Source organism: Clarias gariepinus, chromosome 2 (assembly GCF_024256425.1).
Source record: "Clarias gariepinus isolate MV-2021 ecotype Netherlands chromosome 2, CGAR_prim_01v2, whole genome shotgun sequence".
Taxonomy (NCBI): domain Eukaryota; kingdom Metazoa; phylum Chordata; class Actinopteri; order Siluriformes; family Clariidae; genus Clarias; species Clarias gariepinus.
Window position 1 is genome coordinate 22,529,914 of NC_071101.1, and position 26,124 is coordinate 22,556,037.

Below are 26,124 nucleotides of genomic sequence, written 5' to 3' on the forward strand. Positions count from 1 at the left end.
CAGAGGGCGTGCGTTGCTTTGTTATTGTTATGTTCATTGGTAAGATTTTCATGCCCGTTACATTTAATAGTGCAGCTCATTGGCTGTGCCACTGTATTTTTCTGTTTTGTTTTCGCCTTTGTTTGCTTTCAGCTATAACTTTGTGCGAGTTTGTTTTGTATCTACAGTTCAGATAACCTAATCTTGGAAATCCCAGACAAAAAAAAATAATCACTACAATTTAATATAAAATTGTATTTTATTTTTTAATGGAAAATGAAATATCACAGACAATAGTACTGGTGCCTCTGGCATAAAGAGTAGACCTTTCTATATGAATGTCATTAGATAGACAGCATTAATGCAAAGAGCTACTTTTGAACATGGTCATTCAGATCAGTGATATAAATATAAACACAGGTCAGCTTTTAAAGTCTTTAACAAGTGTACTGCTTATAAAACAATAAACAGAAAACCCTACAATGAAAGCACACAGTTGACATGGGCTGCTCTGAAACAGAAGCTCACATGGTGTCATGGTGTCAACATTTTTTTGAAGACTTAAAAAAAATATCTTGTCAAAGTTATTGGAAGAAAAGTTAAAAAATGAGTTACTGTAATACTGTAATGGATGGAATAATGGCTAACAGCACTATTAATACTGGTGGTACATATTGCAGTTCAGAAGTAAAACTTTTAAAGGCGAAAGAGCAACTTTGAGTAAAATAAAGTAATATACCATATTTGATCTTAATTATTCTTATTATTTTTAATAAAACATACTCACAGTATAAAATAAACAATAACAGAAAGCTATTTTACGAACACATATGTCTTATTCCACTTTGAAACACTGGGGCTTAATAAATAAAAGTAAAAAAAAAAGAAAAAAACAATGTATATGTACAATAAATACGCTACCCTTAAGACAATATTTAAAAAAAACTCCATGGATTTCCCTTGGAACTCAAAACTACAACTGTAACCTCTGTGTACAGCATAAATTAATGTGCAATTTTTTATTTTCCCTTGATTCTGACAGCAAAGTGCAACCTGCACACACACCCTTCTGTTTCCCCTTTTCTGTAATCAAACCATAATATGTTTATACTGTATATGAATGTCACACATTACATTATTAGGTTTTGGTTTGTATCATCCTCATACACTCACACAAAGTGTATTACTAAATCGATGTTTGTGTGTTTGCTTTCTTCTGTGAACATATTTAATTAAGACAAAATTTGCAGATATTGTGATTAAGATGTGTTAAGAACAATACCATTTGTACTTACAAAATGTACAGGATTCATGAGCCAGATACATGTCATATGAGTGAGAGGAGGTTTTAACTTCTTTCTGTCAAAGCCTGAGCTCAAAATAATAATACTACTACTACTAATAATAAAAAAAAACTGTACCAAAAATCCTGTAATAACACGAAAATAAAATACAGCAGTGGAGATAATGACCTTACTAAATAGCTGGATAAACAGTTTATTCCCAATATAACAAAACACCTTACTAACAAAAAACTTTGAAACTTTTTTTCTCAAACCTTGTGTAACCTGCTGATTTTATCCTATATGTAAACTCACTATCACATCAGAGCTTCACTTTGTGATGCAAAAACAATCATTTTAAAGTTCAAAACTTATGATCATATGGCATCTGAACAGTGGTGAGAGACCTGTACTCACCATAATTTTTTATCTTTTAATAATGTTGCATTGGAGCATTTTGTTGTTGTTTATTTATTTATTTATTTATTTATGCATTTGGCTCTTCTATTTCCATCTGACTTCCAAATAGCGTAACCAACTGCTCTTCATAGTTAGCGATGTTGCGTTTCATGATGTCCATGCACGGCCCCAGTAACCTCTCAAATGCTTGAACATCCATTACTGTGAAAGGCATCCAAGAAAAAAAAGAGAATACTACATTTATTATAATTTACTACAATACCCTCAACTCTTCCAGCTCAGTCTTTTTGTATTTTGAATATTGTTTAAAAGCAGTAGTTTTACCTAAGCATTTGACATTTTCCACAGCATATGCAGAAGCGGCCCTTGGCTTGTTTGTGACAAGGGCTAATTCTCCAAAGTACTGCCCCCTAGTGCATGTGGCGATGTCCACCTCCTCGAGCTCTGTATCTGTTTTCAACTGTGAGCAGACATCCCAATGACAATTCTTTATATAAAAAAAAAATCTTTAACATTTTGTAATCTCCCATACAGGTTTATAGTGAATTTTACTGAAATACTGGGGCAATTAAACTCCCCAATAAACCTTCTATAAAATATACTTGGTAGGACAATGTGACAATTTGTGTGACAAAAAGTAACTAAATAGTATTAAAATGCTGAAATTTATAAGACTTTGCTGACAAGTCTGCAGCAATTATAAGCAGTGTTGGGTGTAAGTACTTGGATTACTGTTTTGACGTAACAAGTTTTCTAACGCGTTAGAAAACTGAGTTATTGCCGTACTTATTTAGTTATTTAGTTACTTTTTCAAAAATGTAATCCATTATTTCGAAAATTTATCATCAGCAGTTATTCTCAATCCGTTATTGTGTGTGTGTGTGTGTGAAAGTTGTCATACAAGCCCCGCCCCCAAAATCCCCCCTCTGTGATTCCTGCTATTATACCCCTATGCTATATCTTACCTATGCGGTTTGACTATGCAAAGACAGATGGCCGTAAAGATGGAAACCTAATCACAGCGCCTAAACCCGCGGTAAATCATGCTGAACCGTACTTGCGGCCACCGCGCGAAACCGCATAGGTGAGACAGGGGTATTAGTAGTTAACAGATTATGGGCCAAACTTCACGGAGTGATAATGGTAGAATAATTATAAAGGTCTTGACTAAAACAACATGCATGAGGAATCACAAAGGAGGTTTTATTTTCTGCAATAGAACAGTACTCTAACTAGTTACTTTTATCAGAAAGTAACGCTGTAATGTAACTAATTACTTTTTAATGACAATAATTTTGTAATGTATTTAGTTACTTTAAAAAATAACGTCCCCCAACACTGATTATAAGTTATTTATAATATTACACTCCAGACTGTGCTAATTAAACAACATATTGCTCTGTGTTAAGAATGACCTATTAACACAGAGCAATATTTTCTGCCTTATTTACTTTTTTACAAATTTTGAGCTTGTCACTTATTGTCTTGTGTAGCAAAGGTAGTGATTACACAATCCTGATTTTTTTTTTCTTCCCAGCACTGCTGGAACATTTCAAGATAGAGGAGATAATAAAACATGGCATGTCAAGACATGCCCTTACACATTATTTTATGTCTGCATCTCACTACATTTCGGTGCAAGTTCGCTAATGAGAATTTTTATAAATAATAATAAATTATTTCCAAACCAAAATAAATCTATATGACAAAGAGAAACATGACAACAATATTTTTCCATAAATATGCACGTTTGGATTTACATTATTTACATAAAAGACACTAAATAATGTTTTTATTTCATTAAATAAATATCATTATTATTATTTATCAATTCATTTGGATTAACATCTTTTGATTTTTTTCTGATAAATAAAATTAGTCAAAATCATCATCAAACATCAAAATTTCTTCCATTATGAAAACTTACCCGGTTCCTCTTCATGGTGATTCTAACCTCACCTGACTCTACGATGTAAAAACAGTCTGCCAGGTCACCCTAAAAAAATAGAGATATGCAGGTTATTGTACAGTACCCCTAGCTTTTTAAAATGCTAACAATGTGAATATTTGGAGGTCATGAGCATAGAGCTAACTTGTGCAATGATCTGCTCTCCATTGTTGTACACTTTGGACGACAAGACATCCACCACCTTCATTCTTTCTGAGACCTAAACAGAAATAAAGGGTTATAAAGTATACCTGTATTGTTGCTCATAAACACAAAAGAAAATGATCCTGACCTCCAAAGATGTGAGCAGTGGAAGGGTCTCAATGAAAGCTTCATACATTCTCCTCTTCTTGGCATTGTTTTTTACAATAATCCTTCTGAATGTCAATCGATCCTGCAATCACAGGCATTATGAAAGTTGCCTACAGTTAAAATATACAGTTAAAATATGTATTTTTAGCACTTTGTGAATGCAAAGAATTACTGAATCCTCCTTGGGACCTCTATGAAGCTCTATAAAGTAATTGTCATGACTTGATATCCTGCATATAACTCACTATAAGTCCAACTAGACAACAGACCACTTCTTACTTTTTATATGTATAATGACTAACACTTGGTGATTGTTCATTATTAAGGAAATCATGGGGGTCACTTACTAGGCACCACAAGGCACCAGGTGAGGTAGCAACAATGGTGGCAGCACGTGGGGTGTTATACATCAGCGCCAGTTCCCCGAAACTCCCACGGTTGTCATATGAGCCTACTGTTCTTGTGGTGCCCTCTGATTTCAAAAGGATGTCAAAAGTCCCTCTGGATGAATAAAGCAATGAAACAATATAATACAGCATAGAGAAAATTACGTAATCTTATGTTGCTTATGAAACAGAAATCATCTGATCCACACCTTTCAATTACATAAAAGTTGTCTCCGTCATCATCTTGATCAATGATATGTTCCCCAGCACAAACTATCTTCTCAAACATCGCGTCCAGAACTTGGGACATTTGCTCCTGCAAACAAATATGGTGGTAATCTATCAATGCTAGATTTAATTCATCATGCTTTTAAATTTTAACTGAAAAAAGTATCAACTTTTTAGCCTCTTCAGGCAAGTTGGTTTAGGATCTCACATATTAAAATGCTATTAGATGCCGATCAACTTAATATACTTTGTGCGGTGGTGTTAATAACTGTGGTTTAGTCACTTAGTAGACTGGTGTGATATTCTCTTTCTCCCCAGTAAAATATGAGATCAGCCAACTGAAAAAACTGAATCACACTCACTGTGAGTCCATTAAACTGAAATAAAATCTATCAAGGTTGGGATCAGGAGTAGATAGGGTTATGAAAGCAAGGGCTTGAACCTTTAACCTTTTGATTAGTAACCCAAAGCCTTGACCACTAATCCCCCACTACCCAAACAGATTGAGCAGAACCATAATAGTGAAAATGTTACCACAGACAAGCAACTTGTCAAATAATTATACTAAAATTGTACTATTTTTTACTACTTACTGTGCAATACTGCGGAATTGCAGTCCTGCAGTGTTTTTTTCCCAACTGCACAGCTAAGAATAATATTACACCCTACTCCATGCTCCCTATATTTTTCTATTCAATCCATTTGCTGTATCATGCACCATTTTAATTAGCTGATATAACATGTTACATCATATTAATCATTAACTGTTTATGTTTGAGCACTAAAACTAACATGTAACTACTGTACATGCAATAGAAAACAAGATAACAAGTTAACAAATAAATCATCCCTTTAGAATTAAAAGATTCTATGATTCATTATATGATTCTAACTTTTTTGTCACATAATTTTAGAATTATTTACATATTACTATTCTGTGACAATGTATGAACCTAACATGTGTTTTGTGGTTTGTATTTTTGTTCTCTCTAATTGGAAAATGAAAAGACACAACTCAGGCTTATTTATATTTGAGTCATATGAAGTGCAAATATTTTGAAGCTCCATATCTCGAAACTGCTCAGAATGCACATACCTTATAATCCAAGGAAACAAAATGTCCGTACCTGGTCAAGATTTTTAAAAAGAAGTATGTCCTTGCAGGCTTCCTGTAGTCTTTGTCTCTGTTCATCTGTTTTTGGATAAGTTACCTGTAATGATAGTAAGGACATTCAGGAAAAAAATCCTTGTTTTTACACAAAGTCACAGTAAACTACACCGGTTAATGGAATGTAGCTTGGGTTTAAGCCTTCCTTTACTGCCCTAATAACTGTGTGAGCAATGTCAGTTTTACCATAAACAATAACTATCTTTTACCCTGGGCTCTTTGTCCTCCTCGTCTTCATCTGGGTTGAAGGCTTCTGCACATACTGGGTTTGGACACAAAATAAATGCACATTTATGAGATTGCTGTGAACATTGTGTTAAAAAAAATCTATTTAGCTTACAGTATTTCACAATGCATTGATAAGCATTTTAATGGCTGAATAATTAAACAATTTTTAAAATATTTATTTAGTTCAACAATTTGTTTAGCATTTCAAATCCACCATGATACATGTATAAAATAAAAATATTTTTTTTACATGCACATATTTCACAGACAACTTTGTTTGTTGGAAACATATTTCCGAAAGAACACTTAGTCAGATGACTAGACATTATTATAATATATGACGCATTGGAATGAAAGAAACCCAAACAAAAAAGAAACAACAAATGTCGCATAGAACACGTTTCAATTGAAATATAATTAACATAGAACAGCAGCTTGGAAGATGGTGAAGAGTCGATTCAGTTGTGAAATCTGACAAAAAGTTGTTGAAAATTCACTTGATCAATAAGTTTGCACAGTTGATATTGGACTGCGATGGATTGGCATCCTGTCCAGAGTGTACCCTGCCTTGTGCCCTAAGTCTCCTGGGATAGGCTCCAGGCCCGCCGCAACCCTGAATACATAATAAAGCGTTATAAGCCGTGAGTGAGTGAGTTTATAATAGAGATAGGGAAAAATTCAATCTAGTTACGTATATGATTCTTTTGTGTGGCAATTTATATATCTTTAAAGTAAATTTTTAATGAACATATATTTGCATTTGAGGTGGTTAAATGGCGCCGCTCCTCTATAATACTGCAGGTGACATGCTCTAAACTATTTACACACTGGCGGACAACATACCGTCACTTGTGGTTAAAGCAACTTATTTGTAAAGTTTGTTTAGAATTGTAACAACATCAGAAGAAAAATAGTATTCAATCGAGATATTTATAAAACTGTGCCACTTACTGAAGTGCAAAACAAACTGAATCAGCATCTAGGTATTAGGATAATACCGTATCGGATGGTCTCTTCGTGATCCTCATACCTAGTTGGTGCTAGTTCTGTAATGGAGCACTCTTAATGATTTTTACAAGTTCAGTCCACAGCAATACTTCCAGTTTTGTGAAAATTATGCACATTTCAAAACAAAATTGAGCATTTACAGTATACTGTATGATTGCATATAAAACATTTTATGTGTCATAGGTCTTATTTCATTTATTATTTATTTGAAATCAATAAAATGAACTGAATAAGTCTTAAAAGTAAGTAAATTATCTAAGCTCAGAAAATAAAAGTTATCAAAACCATCTGTTAGTTGGAACACATTTCAAACGACCACCACAGCTCATCATGCTCACCCGCGTGCTTTCAAAATATTGAATAAATCTGCCTGAGATCGCATCTCTTTGTTCTTTTCTGTATCATGAGACTCATTTTCTTTTTGTCTGTCTTTTGTCCCGCTCTTTCCTCTATTATGCTGGCTGTGGTGAGATGAGAGGCCCATTTGCTCTCCCCTGTCACACGCCCCCAGTGTTCCTACTATTATTACCAGCAAAAAGCATGACAGGAGCATACACTGTCTGGATCAATATACCTCCCATGGCCTGAATATAAGCTCCAAACAAAACCTATATTCAGTTCAGCCACGGTGCCATGTGTTCACCTGCACCAATCAGGTGATTTTAAATCAGGTGAAGGGTTACAGATTCTGTGTAGACTGATCATTCATTTTGTTTACCAAATTAGAACATAACGTCCCAGATTTTCAATTTAGGTAGATACCTGAGCTGAGACACTGTCACTAATTGCTCCAGCATGCAGGCTATGTTTTACGCTGTAGTATGGAAGCTTATGGCACAATTGCAATAATCAGAACAACACATACAGTGAAACCTTGAATTACGAGCATAATTTGTTCCGGAAGTAAAAATAAATCCCGGCAGATTAGTGTTTCCGTTTATGCGTGCAGGCGCTGTGTGTGTGTGTGTGTGTGTGTGTTTGGGTCCGTCGTAATGTATGTACGCGCATGTAATTTGACACCGTGCAGGTTAACAAACACACACACACACTAAAGGCGCGAGAGAGCGAGAGAGTGTGTGAACCGGCACGGTATCAAATTACGCACGTGCACACACATAACGACAGGCTGAGGGAGAAAACTTGTGCGCGGATGTTGATTATACCAGTGTGGGGAGACGATTACCCACAATTCCGCAGCGCAAGAGAGAGAACACAAAACATTGGCTTAGTTGTAATCACGTGACGTTTGGCTTTAAAACAAGAAGAGTATGAGCGATACATGGTACTTAATACTCGTAAACCAAGACTTCCAAATTTGTTAAAAATCTTTGCTCGTCTTGTGGAACACTCGCAAACCACGTTACTTGCAACCCGAGGTTTCACTGTACTAATATATTTTTACCTCTACACAATTCATTCTAAACCCCATTGCATAAGTGCTAATAAACTAGAATCTTTGTAGACTATAATGGTATTATGTGTTAGTTAATGCTGCACAATATGACTCTCAACCTTCAACACTTCAACAGCCTTGTAGCATGAAAAGCAATGAAAGATCATATGTGATTAGGAAAGGCCTGTCACAGTTAAAACATAATCCCCTACTCACAATGTTTTAATCCTATTGTGATTATTTGTTATGATTATGAATAATCACTGAGTTCTATAATTATCAAGTATTTATTTAGTTGACATATGTGACATTTGTGATATTTCTTGATATAATCAAATTTCCATACCAGCACCTTTTACTCATTGTTCTCAGGCAAAGACTTTGTACTATTTTTTATTAGTATTTTGATTTAAAAAAAAGGTTCTGTTTCTATGATGTTTTATGTTCTAAAATGTTTCTATGTAATAGAAATAGAAACTGTGTTTGACAGTAATGTAGCGACCTACTCAGTCAAGGTAAAGCTTGTAGATTAAAGCATTGAGCCTTAGTAAATTAGTCATGAATAGTTAATTATTTATTTAAAGTTCTAGTTTTTGTTAAGTAATTTTTTAGTAACCTATCTGTGTGTTATTATTTAAAATTTATAACATATAATGTTTACAATAATAATAAGAAGAAGAAGAAAAAGAAAAAGAAAAGGCCAAATCCGAGTGTTAAATGTTTTAGCAATATTGCTGACAATTTTCAGCTATCCTAATCAAATGCAATGTACTGTACAAGTCAAATGTTTGACCACACCTATTAATTAAATCTTTTCATTTTGTGATTTATTTTTTACAATATAAAACAATATTGGAGATTTCAAAACTATGAAATAACACATATGGAATTAGGTAATTAAGTAACAACAACAACAACAACAACAACAGTCAGTTGTTATTTTAAGACACGAAGGTCAGCTGTTTGGAATAGTTCTTGAACAGTATTGTCAAGTGCATTTGCCATACCCATCAAGCACCATGATGACACTGGCTCTCATGAAGATCTTTCCAAAAAAGCAAGACCAAAACTTGCTGCGGAGGAGAAGTTTATTTAGAGTTACCAGACTCAAAAGTCACCAATTAGCATCACTTAAGATTAGAGGCGTTACGAAGGCTTTACAGGTCTTGAGTAGCAGATACATCTCAATATCAATTGTTCAAAGGGGATAATTGCATATTTTGGACAGAATTGCTTTACAAAGTAGAAAGAAATAAAAATTAGACCATAGAATTAGAAGGTGTGTCCAAACTTTTAACTGGTATTGTATAAAAACTGAATTGAAAATCCATAATAATGTGCTAATTTATTTATTTCAAATAATGAGTAAGGTCTAACCTATCTGTACATTGGTTTATGGAAAAGTGTCCAATGTTGGAACGTTTCAATTCTTCAATTCTTCCTAAACCTATAATAATAATAATAATAATAATAATAATAATAATAATAAACTTTTATGCTACCTAATAAAGGTTCTGTAAAGGTGTTAGTCAAATTTCCCTTGAATAGTTTAGGAGGAGTCGTGGATAGAAGACAAGTGAGATGACATTTGATGACGAACAACAATGCCACCAACACAAAACGAGGGGTAATGGTCCCTATGTGTTGCCTATGCTTTGCAGGCAGGCAGAACAATAAAATAGCTAGTGAACATGCACAGTATTAAACACTGCTTGTACAAGGCATTTCTCCACAACAATACACTCATTAGTTATATGTGAACTGCAGATTATAGCATACATACCCTGCACTTCTTGTTACTGAGGAGAATAAGTTCAACAGGGTATCTAATTAGAGGGGCATCATACAGTAGGAAAGCAATTTCTGCTCAGCAGTTTAGCGCATGATATGGTGAGGGCCAATGAGTTCAAGCAGTTTTTCAACAGGTTAGACTGCCTTTCCCCTTCACAGACTACTGCCTGTTCTGTTATCACCTCCCCTCCCCCTCAACTACTGTCTCAATCCTCACCCATGATACAGCAAGCCATCACAGTACAGGAGGTCAGGAGAGGACTGAGGAGACTCCGCCCAAACAAGGCTGCTGGCCCGGATAGGATAAGTTAAGTCCAAGAATGTTGAAAACCTTTGGCAAACAACTAAATAAGCCATTCCAGTATATTTTCTATCTGAGTTGGGAACTAGGGAAAGTGCAGGAACTCTGGAAAACATCATGGCTCATCCCAGTTCCGAAGAACAACAGCCCTTAAGATCTTAATGATGCAAAATCATTCAGTATTTCCATATATAACTTAAAAATTTATAAATTAATAATATTACAGGAGAATATCTACACTCCTGGGATTCGCATAAAAAATGAGCGAGTGTGACAAAGTTACCAGAAGTACTTATATTCTCCAGCAAGCTCAGTAAAACCTAACAACTGTTTTACTTATAGTGCAAAAGTCTTGGGCACATACAAAAATATGGCATAAGCAAAGGTGCTTTTAAAAATATTTCTGCATAAAATAAACCTCTATAAAAAGCAATAAAGAGCAATAAAACAGTCAATATTTGGAGTGAAAACTCATTGCTGAGGAGTTTTAGACACAGATTTGTGCAGTTTTATAAGACAAATTCTTTTTTTCTTTACAGCCATGCATATATTCTCCTATAATGTTTTTTATTTATAATTTTATAAGTTATATATGGAAATACTGAATGATTTTGTACATAATTACGTAGAGTGTCACGAGCCTGCACAATCCGCCCAGTACATCCACAAATTATATCCATACAATCTGTGTGTGTGTGTTTACGCGTGCTTGTGGACAATTCCGCGTTTGCGGATCACAGACAAGAGCGCATCGCCATCTTGCTGTGTGTCTCACTCTCTGTCGGGTTGACTACCCGAACGTTGGACACCGCAATTGCATTATCTTTACCTTCGTTTAAGTACATGCGACTGTTGGTAATCTCATGTCACACCCCCCTTTCGGGTTTGCAGTGATTCTGCTATTGGGTTCTCTCCTGTTCAGTCTGGTCCCTGACAGTATACTTCATCCATGACAAACCCAGAGACTTGGATCAGTTAAGGCAGGCGCTTTCACAACAGGGGCCGCTACTGGGCTCTCACCAGCAAAGTATCCAGCAGGTGACCCAGACTCTTTCCCCTATCACCTCTCAACTTCAGCAACTTACTAGCCAGTCCTCCTTAAGTCCCAATACACACTCGAACATCATGAACCCCAGCTCCCTAACCCACAGCCTTACAACGGTGAATCGAGCACCTGACGCTCCTTCCTGTCGTAATGGTCTCTGTTGTAAGGCTCTCCTACAGAGGCGTCTTGAAAACAAACTGTTCGTAAAAGAGGAGAAGTGCGAGTTTCTTTGTCGGACAGTCTTCTTTCTTGGCTTCATTATCGCCTCTTCTAAGGTCCAGATGGACCCAGCTAAGGTGGAAGCAGCGACCGACTGGCCCTCGGATCTCTAGCGCTTTCTTGGGTTCGCAAATTTCTACCGTCGGTTTATCCGAAACTACAACTCAGCCCCACTCATCTCCCTCACTTTCACTAAGAACCCCTTTCAGTGGTCCAATCAGGTGGAGGATTCGTTCACCAAACCTAAGAGTCGGTTTACTTCAGCACCCATCCTCACACAACCGGATCCCACTCTTCAGTTCGTAGTGGAAGTAGAGGCTTCATACTCCGGGGTGGGGGCTGTGCTTTCTCAGAGGTCGCCAACTGATGGCAAACTACACCCCTGCTGCTATTTCTCTCGTCACCTTTCGATCAGAGAGAGAAACTGGAATCGGAGACTGGGAGCTGCTCGCAATAAAACTAGCACTGGAGGAATGGAGTCCCGTTTCTCATTTGGATGGACCACAAGAATCTTGAGTATCTCAGATCGCCCAAACGTCTAAACACTTGCCAAGCCAGATGGTTCTTTTCCTGTTTTAACTTCTCCCTATTTTTTTGACCAGGGAGCAAGAACACCAAGCCCGATTACTTCTCTCCCACCAGTTTACCTCAGTCACAGATGACACTCCAGTTTCCACCATCCTGCTGTCACAAAGTCTCACTAGGGCTACCTCCCTCAACGTTGAAGCTCTGGTTAAGTCAGGGCTGGAACAAGAGCCTGGCCCCCAAAGGCACCACCTGGCAAACTCTTTGTACCGTTGGTAACTCGCCTCCATTTCCTCAAATGGGGTCATAGCTCGCAACTAGCCTGTTACCCTGGTGGAGCTCGCACCACCAGCAACAGCAATGCTTTTGGTGGCCTTCGATCAGAGAGGACACTCACCAATTTGTTGCCGCCTGCTACATCTGCGCTTGCAATAGTACCAGCAATAAGCCAATCAGGATCTTGAGACAGCAACTCTACTTGAGTTGCTGTGCACGACCTCCAAGGATCAACGCTCCTGGAGCCGAATGTTACCATGGGTAGGGTATGCACACAATTCCCTATTTCCATCTCAAGAGGAGAAGGTGGCAGTTCTCTCTGCCCAAGCTTTCATGCGCCGTTGTTAAAGGACCTGACTGCGGGTGAGAGTTAGGCTTCGCAATTCAATATCACTGTTCAAGCATCAGGCTGATCGCCACCGTTCCATCGGCCCTACCTACCATGAGGGTCAACATCCTCATTAAGACACTCTCCCGCAAGGTCTCTCCTAGGTTCATTGGCCCATTCACCATAGTCACAATCATCAACACTTGCACAGCCAGACTGCTCATTCACTATGCAACGCATCAACACTTTATTTCATGTCTCCCAGATAAAACCCATAGAATCCTGTCCACTGATAAATATAGGCTATATAACAAAATTGGTACGGCACATAATATGGTGCCTAAGACTTTTGGACAGTACCGTATATGCTTTTTCTATATATTCTTGTAGCAACTTTGGTCATCTCTCATATTTTCGTTGTGTCTACTGACTATAAGTCAGACATATAGCGTGCAATTACAAAAAAGGAAGTATTTAAAAAAATAAAATTTATAAGAAAGTTAAACAAAACTATTGCACGTCTAAATTTTCTAAAAAAAGGTACTGTACAGTGCAAGTTTGGTCAAATTCTTATTAATGGTTTAGGTAAGTTTCAGAAAGCAGGTTTGTTTATGTTTAAAAGGTTGTCAGTTTTTCAGAAAAAAATAAAATATTAGAAATACGTATTAGAAAACAAACTATTTGTTATTTTTTTACGTGTTATGCTTCATAATAAACATTTTATAAAGATTTGGTTTAGGAGGAATTGCGGAAAAAAGAAAAGTGTGGCGACGACAGATGCTGATGATGCCAACAACACATAGTGATCTATCTATCACAGGCAGGTAGAGAAAAATATTATAAGCAATAAATAAGACCACATGGTTACTGAGGAAATAGAAATAGCTTTTTTTCATTATTCTCACTCAAACTTTTTGAAACAGTAGTTTAAGGAGAAAGGTTTATATTTAATAAATTCATTACATTACATTTATATTTTTCTTAATGAAGTACTGGAACATCTGTTAGGCAATAGGGTAAATACTAATGCTATTTAGTATAAAAATGAATCAAAGTATGGTGCCAAGAGCACAGTGTGTTCTCCAAATTCTAACAATGTTCAAATAATATAAATGGTTATTTACTATAAATAAGTAGTTGTTTTTGTACTTTTGCCAACAGCAACTCATATACCAATTGTGAATAAAATCATTCCCGATACTGTAAACGCGCCCTACATGTAACAAATCACTGTCAAGTTTCGAGGGAGACGGTGCATGCAGCTATGACTTCATCATTTAATATTTAGCATATAATATTAAACATTTTAGGACAAATGCTTTTCTTAACACCGCTTCTTAACAGGCATTTAGGACATTTTTTAAATGTATATTTTCTCATTTACATTTTTCATTCTTTCATGTCATTTCCCCCCTCTTCCTTCTCTATCTGGCTAAACTGCATTCCTCTTAAGTCAATTTGCACTGAGAATTGTGATTTTAATATAATATTTTGCCGCTCTAACAATTAACTTGATAAATACCACTGCACAAAGGGTATATACTGATATGATATATACTCACTCTCTCACTCACTCATCGTCTATAACAACCCGCTTTATCCTGTATTCAGGGTTGTGGGGGGCCTTGAGCTTATCCTAGGAGACTTTGGGCATGAAGCGGGGTACACCCTGGACGGGGTGCCAATCACTTACAGGGCACACACACAGTTACATACACACAATCACACACATTTGGGAACACCATTTAGCCTAATCTGCAGGTCTGGGGAGGGGAGAAAACCTGGGTACCCAGAGAAAACCCACAAAGCACAGAGAGACGAACCTAGCCGGGAATCGAATCCAGACCCTGGAGGTGCGACAGTGCTTAGCACTAATGATATACAGTATAGCTATGCATTATTGCTGGCAGGACCTTTTGGGTTTTGTTTTTTACAGGATAAAGATTTGGTGAGAGGAGGAGTACGTAGAGGTATGTGGCACTTTGAGATCATATGAGAAAATGATCGGACACACTCACTCGCACTCACTCTTATTCTGTATACAGGGTCACAGAAGACTTGGAGCCAATGCCAGGAGACTTACATGCCTACCCACACAAGGCTGGGGTGCATGCTGGGCAGGGTACACGTATACAAACATTCACACGCTCGTTCACACACTTCGGGCAATTTGGGGAACTCCAGTTACCTAATTTGCATGTCTTTGGACTGTGGGAGTAAACCAGAGTACCCAGAGGAAACCCACAAAGCAGGGAGAGAGCATGCAAACACCCCACGCACAGACCAGGGACGGGAATCAAATCCTGAAAGTGCAAGGCAACAGTGCTAACCACTAAGCCACTGTGACACCAAATGAGTTTGTTAGTAAGAATAACTTTACTAATTCCTTGTAAACTGGAATGTACATTAAACGTAAATGAACCTACAAATTAATTTACTCGGAACAACACTACACAGGGTCGTCTGTGAGAATATTTAGCTTGTTTGTATGTGTAAGACTTGACCTGTATAACAAATATCCTTTTAACCATGACATCAAACTTCATCATCAAAAAGTTTGAAACCTTTTGTTACAATGATCAAATAAACTCTGAACGTTTCTTCCTACCATGTCTATTTAACCTGTCTTCAATCGTTAAAGCTTTTTCTACTGTACAAGTTCAGACACAGGACTGCTGCCCTTGTGTGTATTAAATGATTCTAAGAATAAATTATTTAAACACCCCTTGCCCTGCTGGTTTATTTCATTCCATCACTGTGTACAATAAAAGTCACCCTCCCCTATTTCAGCCTGCTATTGAACATGCAACTAAAGCACTTCCTGTGCTCTAGTGTTCAGGCTCTAGTGACATGTAATGACGTCAAACCTCTGGCTTGCACTTGAGAGCGTGCTAAAGTCCTCAGAGAGATTGAACAACTTTAGTTCTAGTACCAGTTCTACTACTTGACTAACTGCTGATTACTTTAAGCTGAAAACTGAAATGTAATTGATAGCTACACTAAATTTTTAGTGCTTTCACTAGATCTTTATGTGTCTAAGATAAGGACATAGAGTAAGACAATATTAAGCTATCCTTAGCCTTAAATGCTCCGCCCGCTGCTCCTGAGATTTTTTGTGAGTGGTATGAGATTATGCACATTTCCACAAAGCCCGTGTTCACTTCCTAAACAACGCCTAATCCAAATCACTGGATGCAGTGCCATTCCCAAGATAAAATGGGTGAGTTGTGTCAGGAAGGGCATCTGGCGTAAAACCTGTGCTGTGGGCAATTAACTGGAGCAGTCAAAAGACAAACAACAATATGCATGCACTCATACAAATACACTATACCCAATCACACATGATGGATTTGATCGCTCTTTTCAAATTATTTATCTGACAGCATTGTCAGTAAGACGATAGATATTTTATGATTTCATGTGATTTACATGGTGGTGGCATGGTGGCTTAGTGGTTAGCACTGTAGCATGGCACCTTCAGGTTGTGGCTTCAATTCCTGTCTTGTGTTTGAGTTTGCATAGTCTCCCCATGCTCTGTGGGTTTATTTCAGGTACTCCAGTTTCCTCTCACAGTCCAAAGACATGCAGCTTATTCTACAGTAATTGGTGTTCCCTAATTGCCCATAGTATGTGAATGACTGTGTGATTATCTGTATGTTTAAATGCCCTGTGATGGATTGGATTACGACCCTCTGTACAGGATAAAGTGGTATAGACTATGAGTGATTGAGTGATTGTAAAATTATTGTTCAATAACATATACATATACATAATTTTTTCCATTTATTCATTCATTACTTCATTTTCAGTGACTTATTTTTTCTGGGCAAGGTTTGTTTTGGATTTGGAGCCTATCCCAGAAACACTGGGCATGAGGCAGAAATGCATTATAAATGAATCGAAGTGAACTATGCACGCAGTCACATTAGCATAACCATTCCACGACATTCTACTGGCAAGTTTTTGGGAGGTAGAAAGAAACTGGAGAACTGCTGAAAACCCAACTAGATACATTGCGAACAAGGAAAAACTTAACAAAGACAGTAACCTAAGCTCAGGATTTAACCATTGACTATGAAGCTGTGAGGCAGCACCCTGCCGACTGCGCTACCATGAAATACTCAGCGGAATGAATGAACTTACAAAATTAAAAATGACTTAATGGCTATTTCTGTACTTCTTGGTACTTTTTTGTGACTTTAGAAATAAAGACTTTAGAATAGAGACTTGTATTACTTACCAGAAGGTCGTCTTATGAATCTGTTTATGACTGGCGCTGTAAGAAAAGGACAATAATGTATATGTTAGAAATAAAATTTCATAAAACTTAAATAGCTGTGGTCAGAAGTTTATATACACTCATCATGAATATAAATGTCATGGAAATATTGGGGATGCAATGGTTTCTTTAAAATAGTATTTGTCAGGTGAATAATGATTGTACAACATCCATCTTTAGTAGAAGATATCTACTTCAAGAGTTTGGAGCACAAGGTTTAGTTTTTTAGGTCTTCTGATATTGACACAGGGTCAGAATTATACATACAGAGACAACATATATTTATTCCCACTTACATTGTTAGTTCAGAAGTGCGGAAAGTCACTGGGCAAGCTTGGGACCGTGCACACATTTTTACTTTTGCCCATAACACAATATTGGTGCTGATTATGTTTTTTATGTTATCCATATCATACAGAAAATGAATGTACAGAAAAAGAAGCTATGTCTGAAGTTTATGCAATATGAAAGTGACCAATGTTTGCATCCCTAAAGATTTTCGAGTTGTTGAGATGATTTTATATGTGCATATTTTATATTTTCAGCATTATACTGTCTTGCTTTAAACAATAATCATTTAAAATTATTCATATTTCTTTATGAGTATTAATACCAAAATTGGTGTAAGCTTCTAGAAGCATATGACTTATACAAATTGTTGCTTAAATTAAAGCATTCTGTTTTTTGCTGAAAGCTGCAGTGCCAGTAACCATGACATATTCATGTTGAAATATCTTAAGAAGTTTAAGAAGGATTTTAGAATAATACACTTTTTAATAACGTTTATGTCTTTTCATGTTAAATCTAAATGGGCCAAGTTCATCTGAATGGCAATTAGGAGCATTAAAAGATGTGAATAAAAAAAAAAGTTGGACATTAGATAAAAGGGCATGTATTTAGCAAATCTGTTTAAATCTAATAAAAATACTTGTATAAATGTGTATGCATGTTAAAAACAAAGCATGGATCGTAAGATAAGAAGCATTAATCAGTATAAAAGTTTGTGTTATATGATCACTTTTTCCAACTAGGTGAGACACTTTTTAGCACCAATCCCATGTTTCGCCGGTTACATGATGTTTGTTTATATACCTTACAACTCAGTTGAAGGTTAGAGGTTTTACTTTATTTATTGCTGATGTTACTTGGGAAAAAAATCAGATTTGAGAAGAAAACCCAAAGTTAACTATTCAGTTTCTGTGCCAATTTATGTCATGAAAGACATGCTCCCTATGTCATGAAGGAAAGGTCCCTGAACTTTGCACATGCACAGATCAGCCATAACACTAACACCACCTCGAGGTACACTGAATAACTTTGATTATCAATTACATACCAGTAACCTGGTGACATGATCATGGGCACCCAAGGGCCATTTATGACTGTGGGAACCAAAGGTCAGCTCAAACAAAAGAGCAATTAATTAATATCACACTGATGGCTGGGTCAGGAAGCAGTCACATGGTTGCAATAAAATTTTACAGAAAACATGAAATCACGCAGGAGAGTGTGGCAAAACAATGGTAACCATCAAAAAAAAATACTACATGAATAAATTGTTTTTTACAAAAAATATTACGGATGAAAACTTATAGCCCAATGATTGCAACATTTGCTATAGATAGTGTGGTTACTTATTATTAAACAACTTATGACCTAGATAGCTAAATAAAGGTATGTTTTTAAGAAATAAATGAATGTGCTTTTATGTACTTTTTATTATGTGTTTGCGGAAAATTACAAGTTTGTTCCAGTTTATATGAGTACAAAGAAATTTCATATTAAATAAAAAAACATGTTTTTTTATTACTTGTAAAAAAAATTATATACTGTGGATAAAAATAGAAATGAGCGAGAACTTAGACAAGCTCAGTAAAACCTAAGAGCTATTTCACTTAAAGTACTGTGCAAAAGTCATGGGCACACTCAAAAATATGGTATAAGCAAAAGATGTTTTTGAAAACATTTCTGCATAAAATAAACTTCTATAAAGAGCAATAAAGAGTAATAAAATAAACAGTCAATATTTGGAGTGAAAACTCATTGCTGGAATTAGGAGTTTTAGGCTCAGATTTGTGCGTTTCATAAGAAAACAGCTGTTTTACTGGCTGATGCAGGCAGTTTTTCTCTGGTGACTTGTGACTGCAGTCACTCAAAAATGTGAACTGAAATTCCCACAAACAGTTTTGTACCTGAGCCTACAATGTAAGTGGACTACATATTAACTAACACTATTCCCATTATATTGAATTTTTAACTTCATAGCACACAGTATGACCGCAAATCAATCCCTGCTACTGTATATCTGTTTGATATCACCCAAATGAGGATGGGTTCCCTGTTGAGTTTTGTTACTCTCAAGATTTCTTCTTCTTATTATTATTATTATCTAAGGGAGGTTTTTTTTGCCACTGTCACCCTCGGCTTGCTCATGATGGACAAAGTGATAAATATAATTTATACCTTTTTCCTCATATTTTTCTAACTTATTTCAATAATGTTTTAATTCTGTAACGCTGATTTGCAACAATGACCATTGGTAAATGTGCTATTTATTGTTATACCCCTGCTGCCCACAGTCATGTGAGTTTTAAATTGCCATGGACTGAAAGGCTGCTGTCAAACAATGAAATCCCTGCCCCAAAAATCAACAACTACAAGCTTGACAAAAGTTTGCAGCTGACCACCCAAGCAAAGAAAAATCCTTCTGAAGAAAAGTTATAACCAGAGCTGTGTTTAGAGGAGTAAAGGTGATGCATTCAACCCTAACAAAACTTTACCAACTATTAAGCATGGTGGTGGTAGCATCATGTTGTGGGGCTGTTTTACCAGTCAAACCGATAACTTGAAAAATAGAAGGAGAAGGAGGACTACCTCAGAATTATTTAGCATAACCTCAAATCATGAGCTAGACAGACAAAAGTGAGTGTTTAAACAAAAGAGTGACCCCAGGCATACATCATAGTTGGTTTTAATTGGATAAAGCTCACTTTACGCTTTTGAAGCCTTAACCCTGTCAAAATTTGTGGACTGTGCTTAAAATGGTGCATGCAAGGAAATCAACAAAATAACACTACCAGTTCTGCGAAGATGAGGGATCAAATATCCATTTAGAATTCTGCCAGGAACTTGGATAAATAGCAAAAGCATATGCTAAATGTGAAACTTGCTGAGAGACACTCACTCACTCATCTTCTATATCGCTTTATCCTGTATTCAGGCCCGGACCCTGGAGGTGCAAGGCAACAGTGATAACCACTACACCACCGTGCCGCCTGATGAGAGACAGTCAATCAAATATTAGGTTTGCTGTAGATACAGTATATTTTTTCCTGTACTTATAATTTTGATCCTGCGTTGATTTCAGAAAACCCAAAATAAATGAAAACGTGTGCACCAAATTCTAATTCAAAAGGACAGCCCAATTACATTTACTGAATGCCCAATCCTGCAATGACATTCATGTTCATGATGAGTATATGCAAAAGTTCTGTAGCTCATGTTTAAATAATTTATTCCAGAATACATTTAAATATGGATTCTGATCGCTTTGAAGTTAATACTTGCCTAATTGCCATTCAAATTCTGAGAAAATAATAAAGCATCACCATTGGCAATAAAAAGCACTTAGCTGTGATACAATCATCCTCTCATGAAAATTACATTAGCACTTTCAGTCAGCAATGCCATTCAGCTACCTTTGTTCTGAAATGACTGAACAATTTTCTCATACGAACTACACATAGACATATTCTAGTTATTATAAAATCTACCACATAAGTTGACATGTGGTTGTACAACCTGAAGGCCATTTTATTATTTTTTTTGCCAACTGCTTTGAAGAGTGTGGGTGTGGACAGAGAGTCACACAGTGAACAGCTGCTTTGGGTTAGTGTCTATCACACATGCAAAGTAGCTTTTCCGGCTCAGGCTTCATTAAAGCATTTTTTTTTTTTTTTATGAAAGGGCCAAAGCTCTTTACAGCAGTGTTCCCAGGTCGACAGGGTTCCCATGGATAGAGGCTACTTTGGAACTGCTGCTTTGAGGTAATTTTTCCATATGTGGGGTTGAGGTTGTGCTTTTGAATACATTAAGAGGCATTAATCTTCTACAAGAAAGGTAGATGATTATTAAAAATGCAAACAGTACTATTATTATTATTATTATTGATACAATAAGATGATTAACACAATGCGTCATAAATAACGAATCAACAATATATCAATTATATTTTACTACAAAAATATTACTTAATATCAACTACTAAATCAACTATTGTCATGTGCGTAAAAAGGCTAGAAAGACGAATTCCCCATAATTATGCTTTTAAAATAGTCCTTCTCTACATTATTATTGTATTATTATTATGCATATTCATTGGTATTTGTTAAAATATAGAAGCATTACTTTAACAATTTAAAAAAGTCTTTTATTTTGTGGAAACCTGAGTTTTACACTCCCAACCTATATTATGGTGACACAGTGGCTTAGTGGTTATCCCTGTGGATTCGCACCTCCAAGTTCCCAGCTCGGGGTCCGTGTGCATGTTATCCCCATGCCTGGTGGCTTTTCTTCTGGGTTTACGGTTTCCTCCCACAGTCCCAAGACATGCAGATTAGGCTTATTGGCGTTCCCAAAATACCCGCAGTATCTGAGCGTTTGTGCAAACGTTGACCAGAGGTCCTACCGGGTCGTAAAATGGTAATAAGTACAATGGTCACCATTGGCCTCCACGGTGCCAAGTTGGATAAAGTAGTTTATGGATGCATGAAACCTATAATGTAACTGTAATTAAAGTGAAAATTTATTTAGAAGTAAAAATAGTGTCACAACAGAAATATGATAAATATGGTATGGTTACTACAGTAAAGTAAAATCAGCTACAGAGACCAAAACTTTCTCATAGCGATTTGGTGTCAGTATATGAAATAACAGGCTACAACAGAGCACATATAAATGCTCTTCAATTTTGTATTACGCAACATACTTTCCAGTGTACAAAATATGGAAAGGGCTGAGTTTAGATTTCTGGAGTGGCTGATTGACGTAGGTTTATCCAACAGACCTGGCAACCCTGCTTTAGGGGCTCAGTAGATGGATGCTGGTGATGTTTTAGGATGCTGCTGTGGAAGATCTGTATGGATCTTCATCTCCGTGTGCCTGATTGTATACATTTAAACACGTTTACACAATATTCATCAGGTCGAAGCCATAAGCTGCGTGCAGAAGTGCAGAGCGGACTGACGCGTTCTATACAGCGGCACGTCAAAACAGCACGCCCCCATAGGCACTATTTTACGCAGACGCAGCAACACTTTCATCCCATTTTGAGCTTTTAAAACAAAGGTGAATTGGAGTGCTAGTGAAACATTCAGCCTCGCATGAATTCGGGTACACGTCTCATCTGAGCTGATCGTCCTCCAGGATTGAGGAGGGGAAACGTTTGAGACACTTGACGCTCACACGGCACATGCGTAGTGATATCGCCAGAGCGCACACACTGACTGCAGCGCGCAAATGCCATCCAGGTACACTATGATCATGCGAAACAACCCAGTCTGTTACCTACGAATTCCTCATCGTCATCCTCGTCGTCTCCGTTCTCCGAGTCGATCTGCATGGCCTCCTCGATGAAGTTAACGGCTTTGGCTGCGCGCAGAGGCGGATGCTGCTCATTGCCGAAAGCGGCCGCCCGCGCTTCGTTCTCCTTCAGCTGGGTGAAATACTGCAGGGCGAACTCCAAAAGATCCCGCGGCTGATTCCTCAACACCTCCACCGTAAAGCTCTGTAAAAGCTCCGTCAAGCCCTCGGGGATTTCTATACTCATTCCTGATAGCAGGGCTCCAGAGGAAAACGTGCAGAATGCAGGCAGGGCTCGGCTTATCCACCTCCTTCCGTCCGTCTCTCTCTCTCTCTCTCTCTCGGTGTGTGTGTGTGTGTGTGTGTCTATGCGCGCGCGTCAGCTGGAATCAACGGAACCGACGACAGAAAAACTCGCACTAATCTCGAAAGAACGAGCGCAGAAGCACCTCCTCTCACACGCCCATATGGCGCCTATTTCCATTTGTTTTGTTGTAGTTTTTCCCCCCCGATGGCGCTCCTTTAACTAATGCGATCGCATTAAAATGGCAGAGAATCCGATAGAGAGCATCCTCATCCTCTTTTTTTTTTTTTTTTGTTGTGCGCCGCTGGCCACGGGAAAGCCGCGCATGTGACCCGGGTAACTATGGCAACCGGGCGGGCAGGGATTGCGTGCGCGAGACTGCAGCAGCAGCGCGGGAGTGAAGTGGACGCACGCGCACACACACACACACACACATAAAGAAATATCTGCTGAACACAGTACAGCCTGAGAGTTCCCACCATTAGGTTGTACTCTGATCTGACCCCTGGTACGCTTTCTCAGCAGCAGAGAGTACCACACAGAGCAAAGACACACCTGACACAAAAAGCTAAACACAAAGGGATGTGTCCCAGTGATATTTGGCTAAATCTAAAAAACAACAGTAGCTACCACTCACCTATCAGCCATCACATTATGACCACCTGCATAATATTAGGCATAGGTCCCCCACTTTTACTACCATAACAGTGATGCACTGTGTTCTGTCACTTTTCTATCACAGCCAGCATTAATCTTTTTATTCATTTGAGCCACACTATAGCGCTTCTATTTGATCAGACTACACTGGCCAGCCTTTACTCCCTGTGTGCATTAATGAGCCTTGGCCACCCATGACCCATGTCACCAATTCACCGTTTTTTCTTCTTTGGATCACTTTTGGTATGTCCTGATCACTGCAGCCTGGGAACATCCCACAAAACCTGCAATTTTGGAGTTGCTCTGACCCAGCCCACTAGCCATCACAATTTGGCCCTAGTCAAAGTCACTCAAATCCTTACGCTTGCCTATTTTGTCTGCTTCCAACACATTAACTATGTTCACTTTCTCCAGCCGCCATTGTAAGGAGGTATTGAAAATGTACCAACTGTGAGAAGGAACAAGTTGTTATGGTTAGAAAACTGTGTCCCAACATGTGTTCTAGGATAACTGTTATTAAAATTGCCTATAGTGTGTGTGTGTGTGTGTGTGTGTGTGTGTGTGTGTGTGTGTGCTCGGGCACCCTGTGATCTGCCATCCAGTGTGTCCCCAGCCTTGTGTCCTAAGCTCCCTGGGAAAGACTCCAGGCTATATAGTGCGATTCTGCATAGCATGAATAGTATTCAAAATGAATGAATGCTATCCTGCTTGAAACATAATTTTGGGAATTATCTTTTCCATTTGAGGTTAAAATCAACCTTGTAGTACTTAGAACATTCAGTCAACTCCATTAACTAAGCACATTTACTCAGTGTGTTTTTTAAATATTCCAGTCAAATCTTTAGCAGGAAGTTTCATCGTCCAAAGCTCTAGTACTCAAATTTGAGAATGTAATTAAAATATTAAATTAGATAAATCAAAGTGCATGTTTGTGATTTTCTTGCTTTACAACACTTAATTCCAGAGGTTAACGTGAGTGTGTTAGAATGTAGAATACACAAAATATGAAGGAAAGCATAGGTAACTTGTGGTCTGGTGGAATATAGGATTAAGATTTTAGAAATATGCAAGCAGATGCCAAGAGTCAACACCTCATGTTATTATGACAGTAGTACTGTGAAGAGAATGAAGTGGGTGATTGTAAGGGCCTTAAGCAGACAGGCTTTGATCTCTTTGATCTCAGACTCAAAATCAGGTTTATTGGCCAAATATGTTAACACACTAGGATTTTGGTTTCCCGGCTGTTGGTGGCATTCAAAAGTCCAGCACAAATAATAACAATGTACACAATGTTTACAGACAATACACTGTCCACAGGAAATATACAACATGCAAAAACTATCCAAATTCAAGATAACAATAAGTTACAGAATAAGTAACAGGTTATCAATATACACCATGTATGAGTGTGCAGGGTAGTGCCAAAAACAGTAGTGTGCATCAGAAATGATATGGACGTTGTTCTTGCAATATAGTATTTGTAGATGTGAAAGAATGGTGTAACAGGTTTGTAAAAAGCATGTCAGTGTTTTTGCAGCAGATTACATATGATAAGGGTCAGTTATTTGTAAGGGTGATTGCCTGATGAAAGAGATTGCTCTTATGCTTGACAGTTCTCATGTACAGGGTTCTGTGGCACCTCCCAGAAGGGAGATGTTGAAAAAAGTAATGTCCAGGGTGTAAGGAATCTGTAATTATTCGCAATGTTGAAATGTGACATAATTGATGCTTTTAGGGGAGCTGACTGTGGACCGGAAACATTTTTCCCTCACAATATCTCTGACATTTGTCAGCATATAGAACAGATGAGTCACACATTGTAGAAGATAAGCCCTGATACCTCAATAGTCATATCAATTCTTAGCTTAAAGCTACTAAAATGTCAGCTTTTATTTCTCCTAATGTGAATATTTTGCAATATGTTTTTTTTTTAAAGTGATGATTTAGCACTTCATTTTTAATGCAGGAACATTTTTAAAGGTGAGCTCACATTGGAGTAGATGGAAACAGCAGCCTTTACTACATAGATCTTTGTCCAAAGCAAAGTATTCTTTGTCTTAAACATACAAAGCCTGGCACAAACATAATATAGATGACAAAAGAATGACTGGAATATAGCAAAAACATGCTTCTATTCAATTATCACCTTTTCCTACTCCATGCCAAATAAAACATTCCAGACACTGCCACTAGCCCTGATTTTTCATACTATGTCTAATCACACTAAAGCTAAGCATGATGTGTTTGACAACTAGTAGCAATTGCTCATAATTCCAGAGTGTACACTGTATTTGTTCTCCGTCTATGGAGTGTGTAAAACTTCGAACAGATTGTGAGTTATTTTGAGACAGCAGTCTATACAAATTAGGTTAGTGATGCAGAATGTCTGGTTATGAATCCAGCTTATGTACTGTGTATCACTGCATCATATTTAAATTAATGTGATTGAAGTGCATACAAGACCAA

At 37.4% G+C, this 26,124-nt stretch overlaps 1 protein-coding gene across 2 annotated transcripts; it reads right to left on the reverse strand.

Moving 5' to 3' along the window:
- Positions 1-255: 255 nt before the first annotated feature.
- LOC128539697 (cAMP-dependent protein kinase type II-beta regulatory subunit) lies at positions 256-23,278 on the reverse strand. Of its 2 annotated transcripts, none has more exons than XM_053510690.1 (11): positions 22,683-23,278; positions 17,079-17,114; positions 5,934-5,986; positions 5,684-5,767; positions 4,538-4,644; positions 4,290-4,443; positions 3,923-4,024; positions 3,776-3,850; positions 3,610-3,678; positions 2,007-2,142; positions 256-1,883 (listed from the first exon to the last, which is right to left on the reverse strand). In XM_053510690.1, the coding sequence occupies exons 1-11, from the start codon at positions 22,942-22,944 to the stop codon at positions 1,750-1,752; spliced, it is 1,212 nt and encodes a 403-aa protein (XP_053366665.1). In that variant the 5' UTR covers positions 22,945-23,278; the 3' UTR covers positions 256-1,749. The 2 variants fall into 2 exon arrangements, with proteins under 2 accessions (XP_053366665.1, XP_053366663.1); XM_053510688.1 differs by having other exon boundaries at positions 2,007-2,169.
- Between the last annotated feature and the right edge of the window lie 2,846 nt (positions 23,279-26,124).

What these genes read in the sequence shown, in the direction of transcription:
- LOC128539697 (XM_053510688.1), bottom strand. Translation starts at nt 22,944, where the DNA reads ATGAGTATAGAAATCCCCGAGGGCTTGACGGAGCTTTTACAGAGCTTT. An exon ending in ATTCATAAGACGACCTTCTG is followed by an intron (nt 5,987 to 17,078) that starts GTAAGTAATACA and finishes GTCCAAACCCAG; the next exon opens with TATGTGCAGAAGCCTTCAAC. An exon ending in AACTTTTATGTAATTGAAAG is followed by an intron (nt 4,444 to 4,537) that starts GTGTGGATCAGA and finishes TTATTCATCCAG; the next exon opens with AGGGACTTTTGACATCCTTT.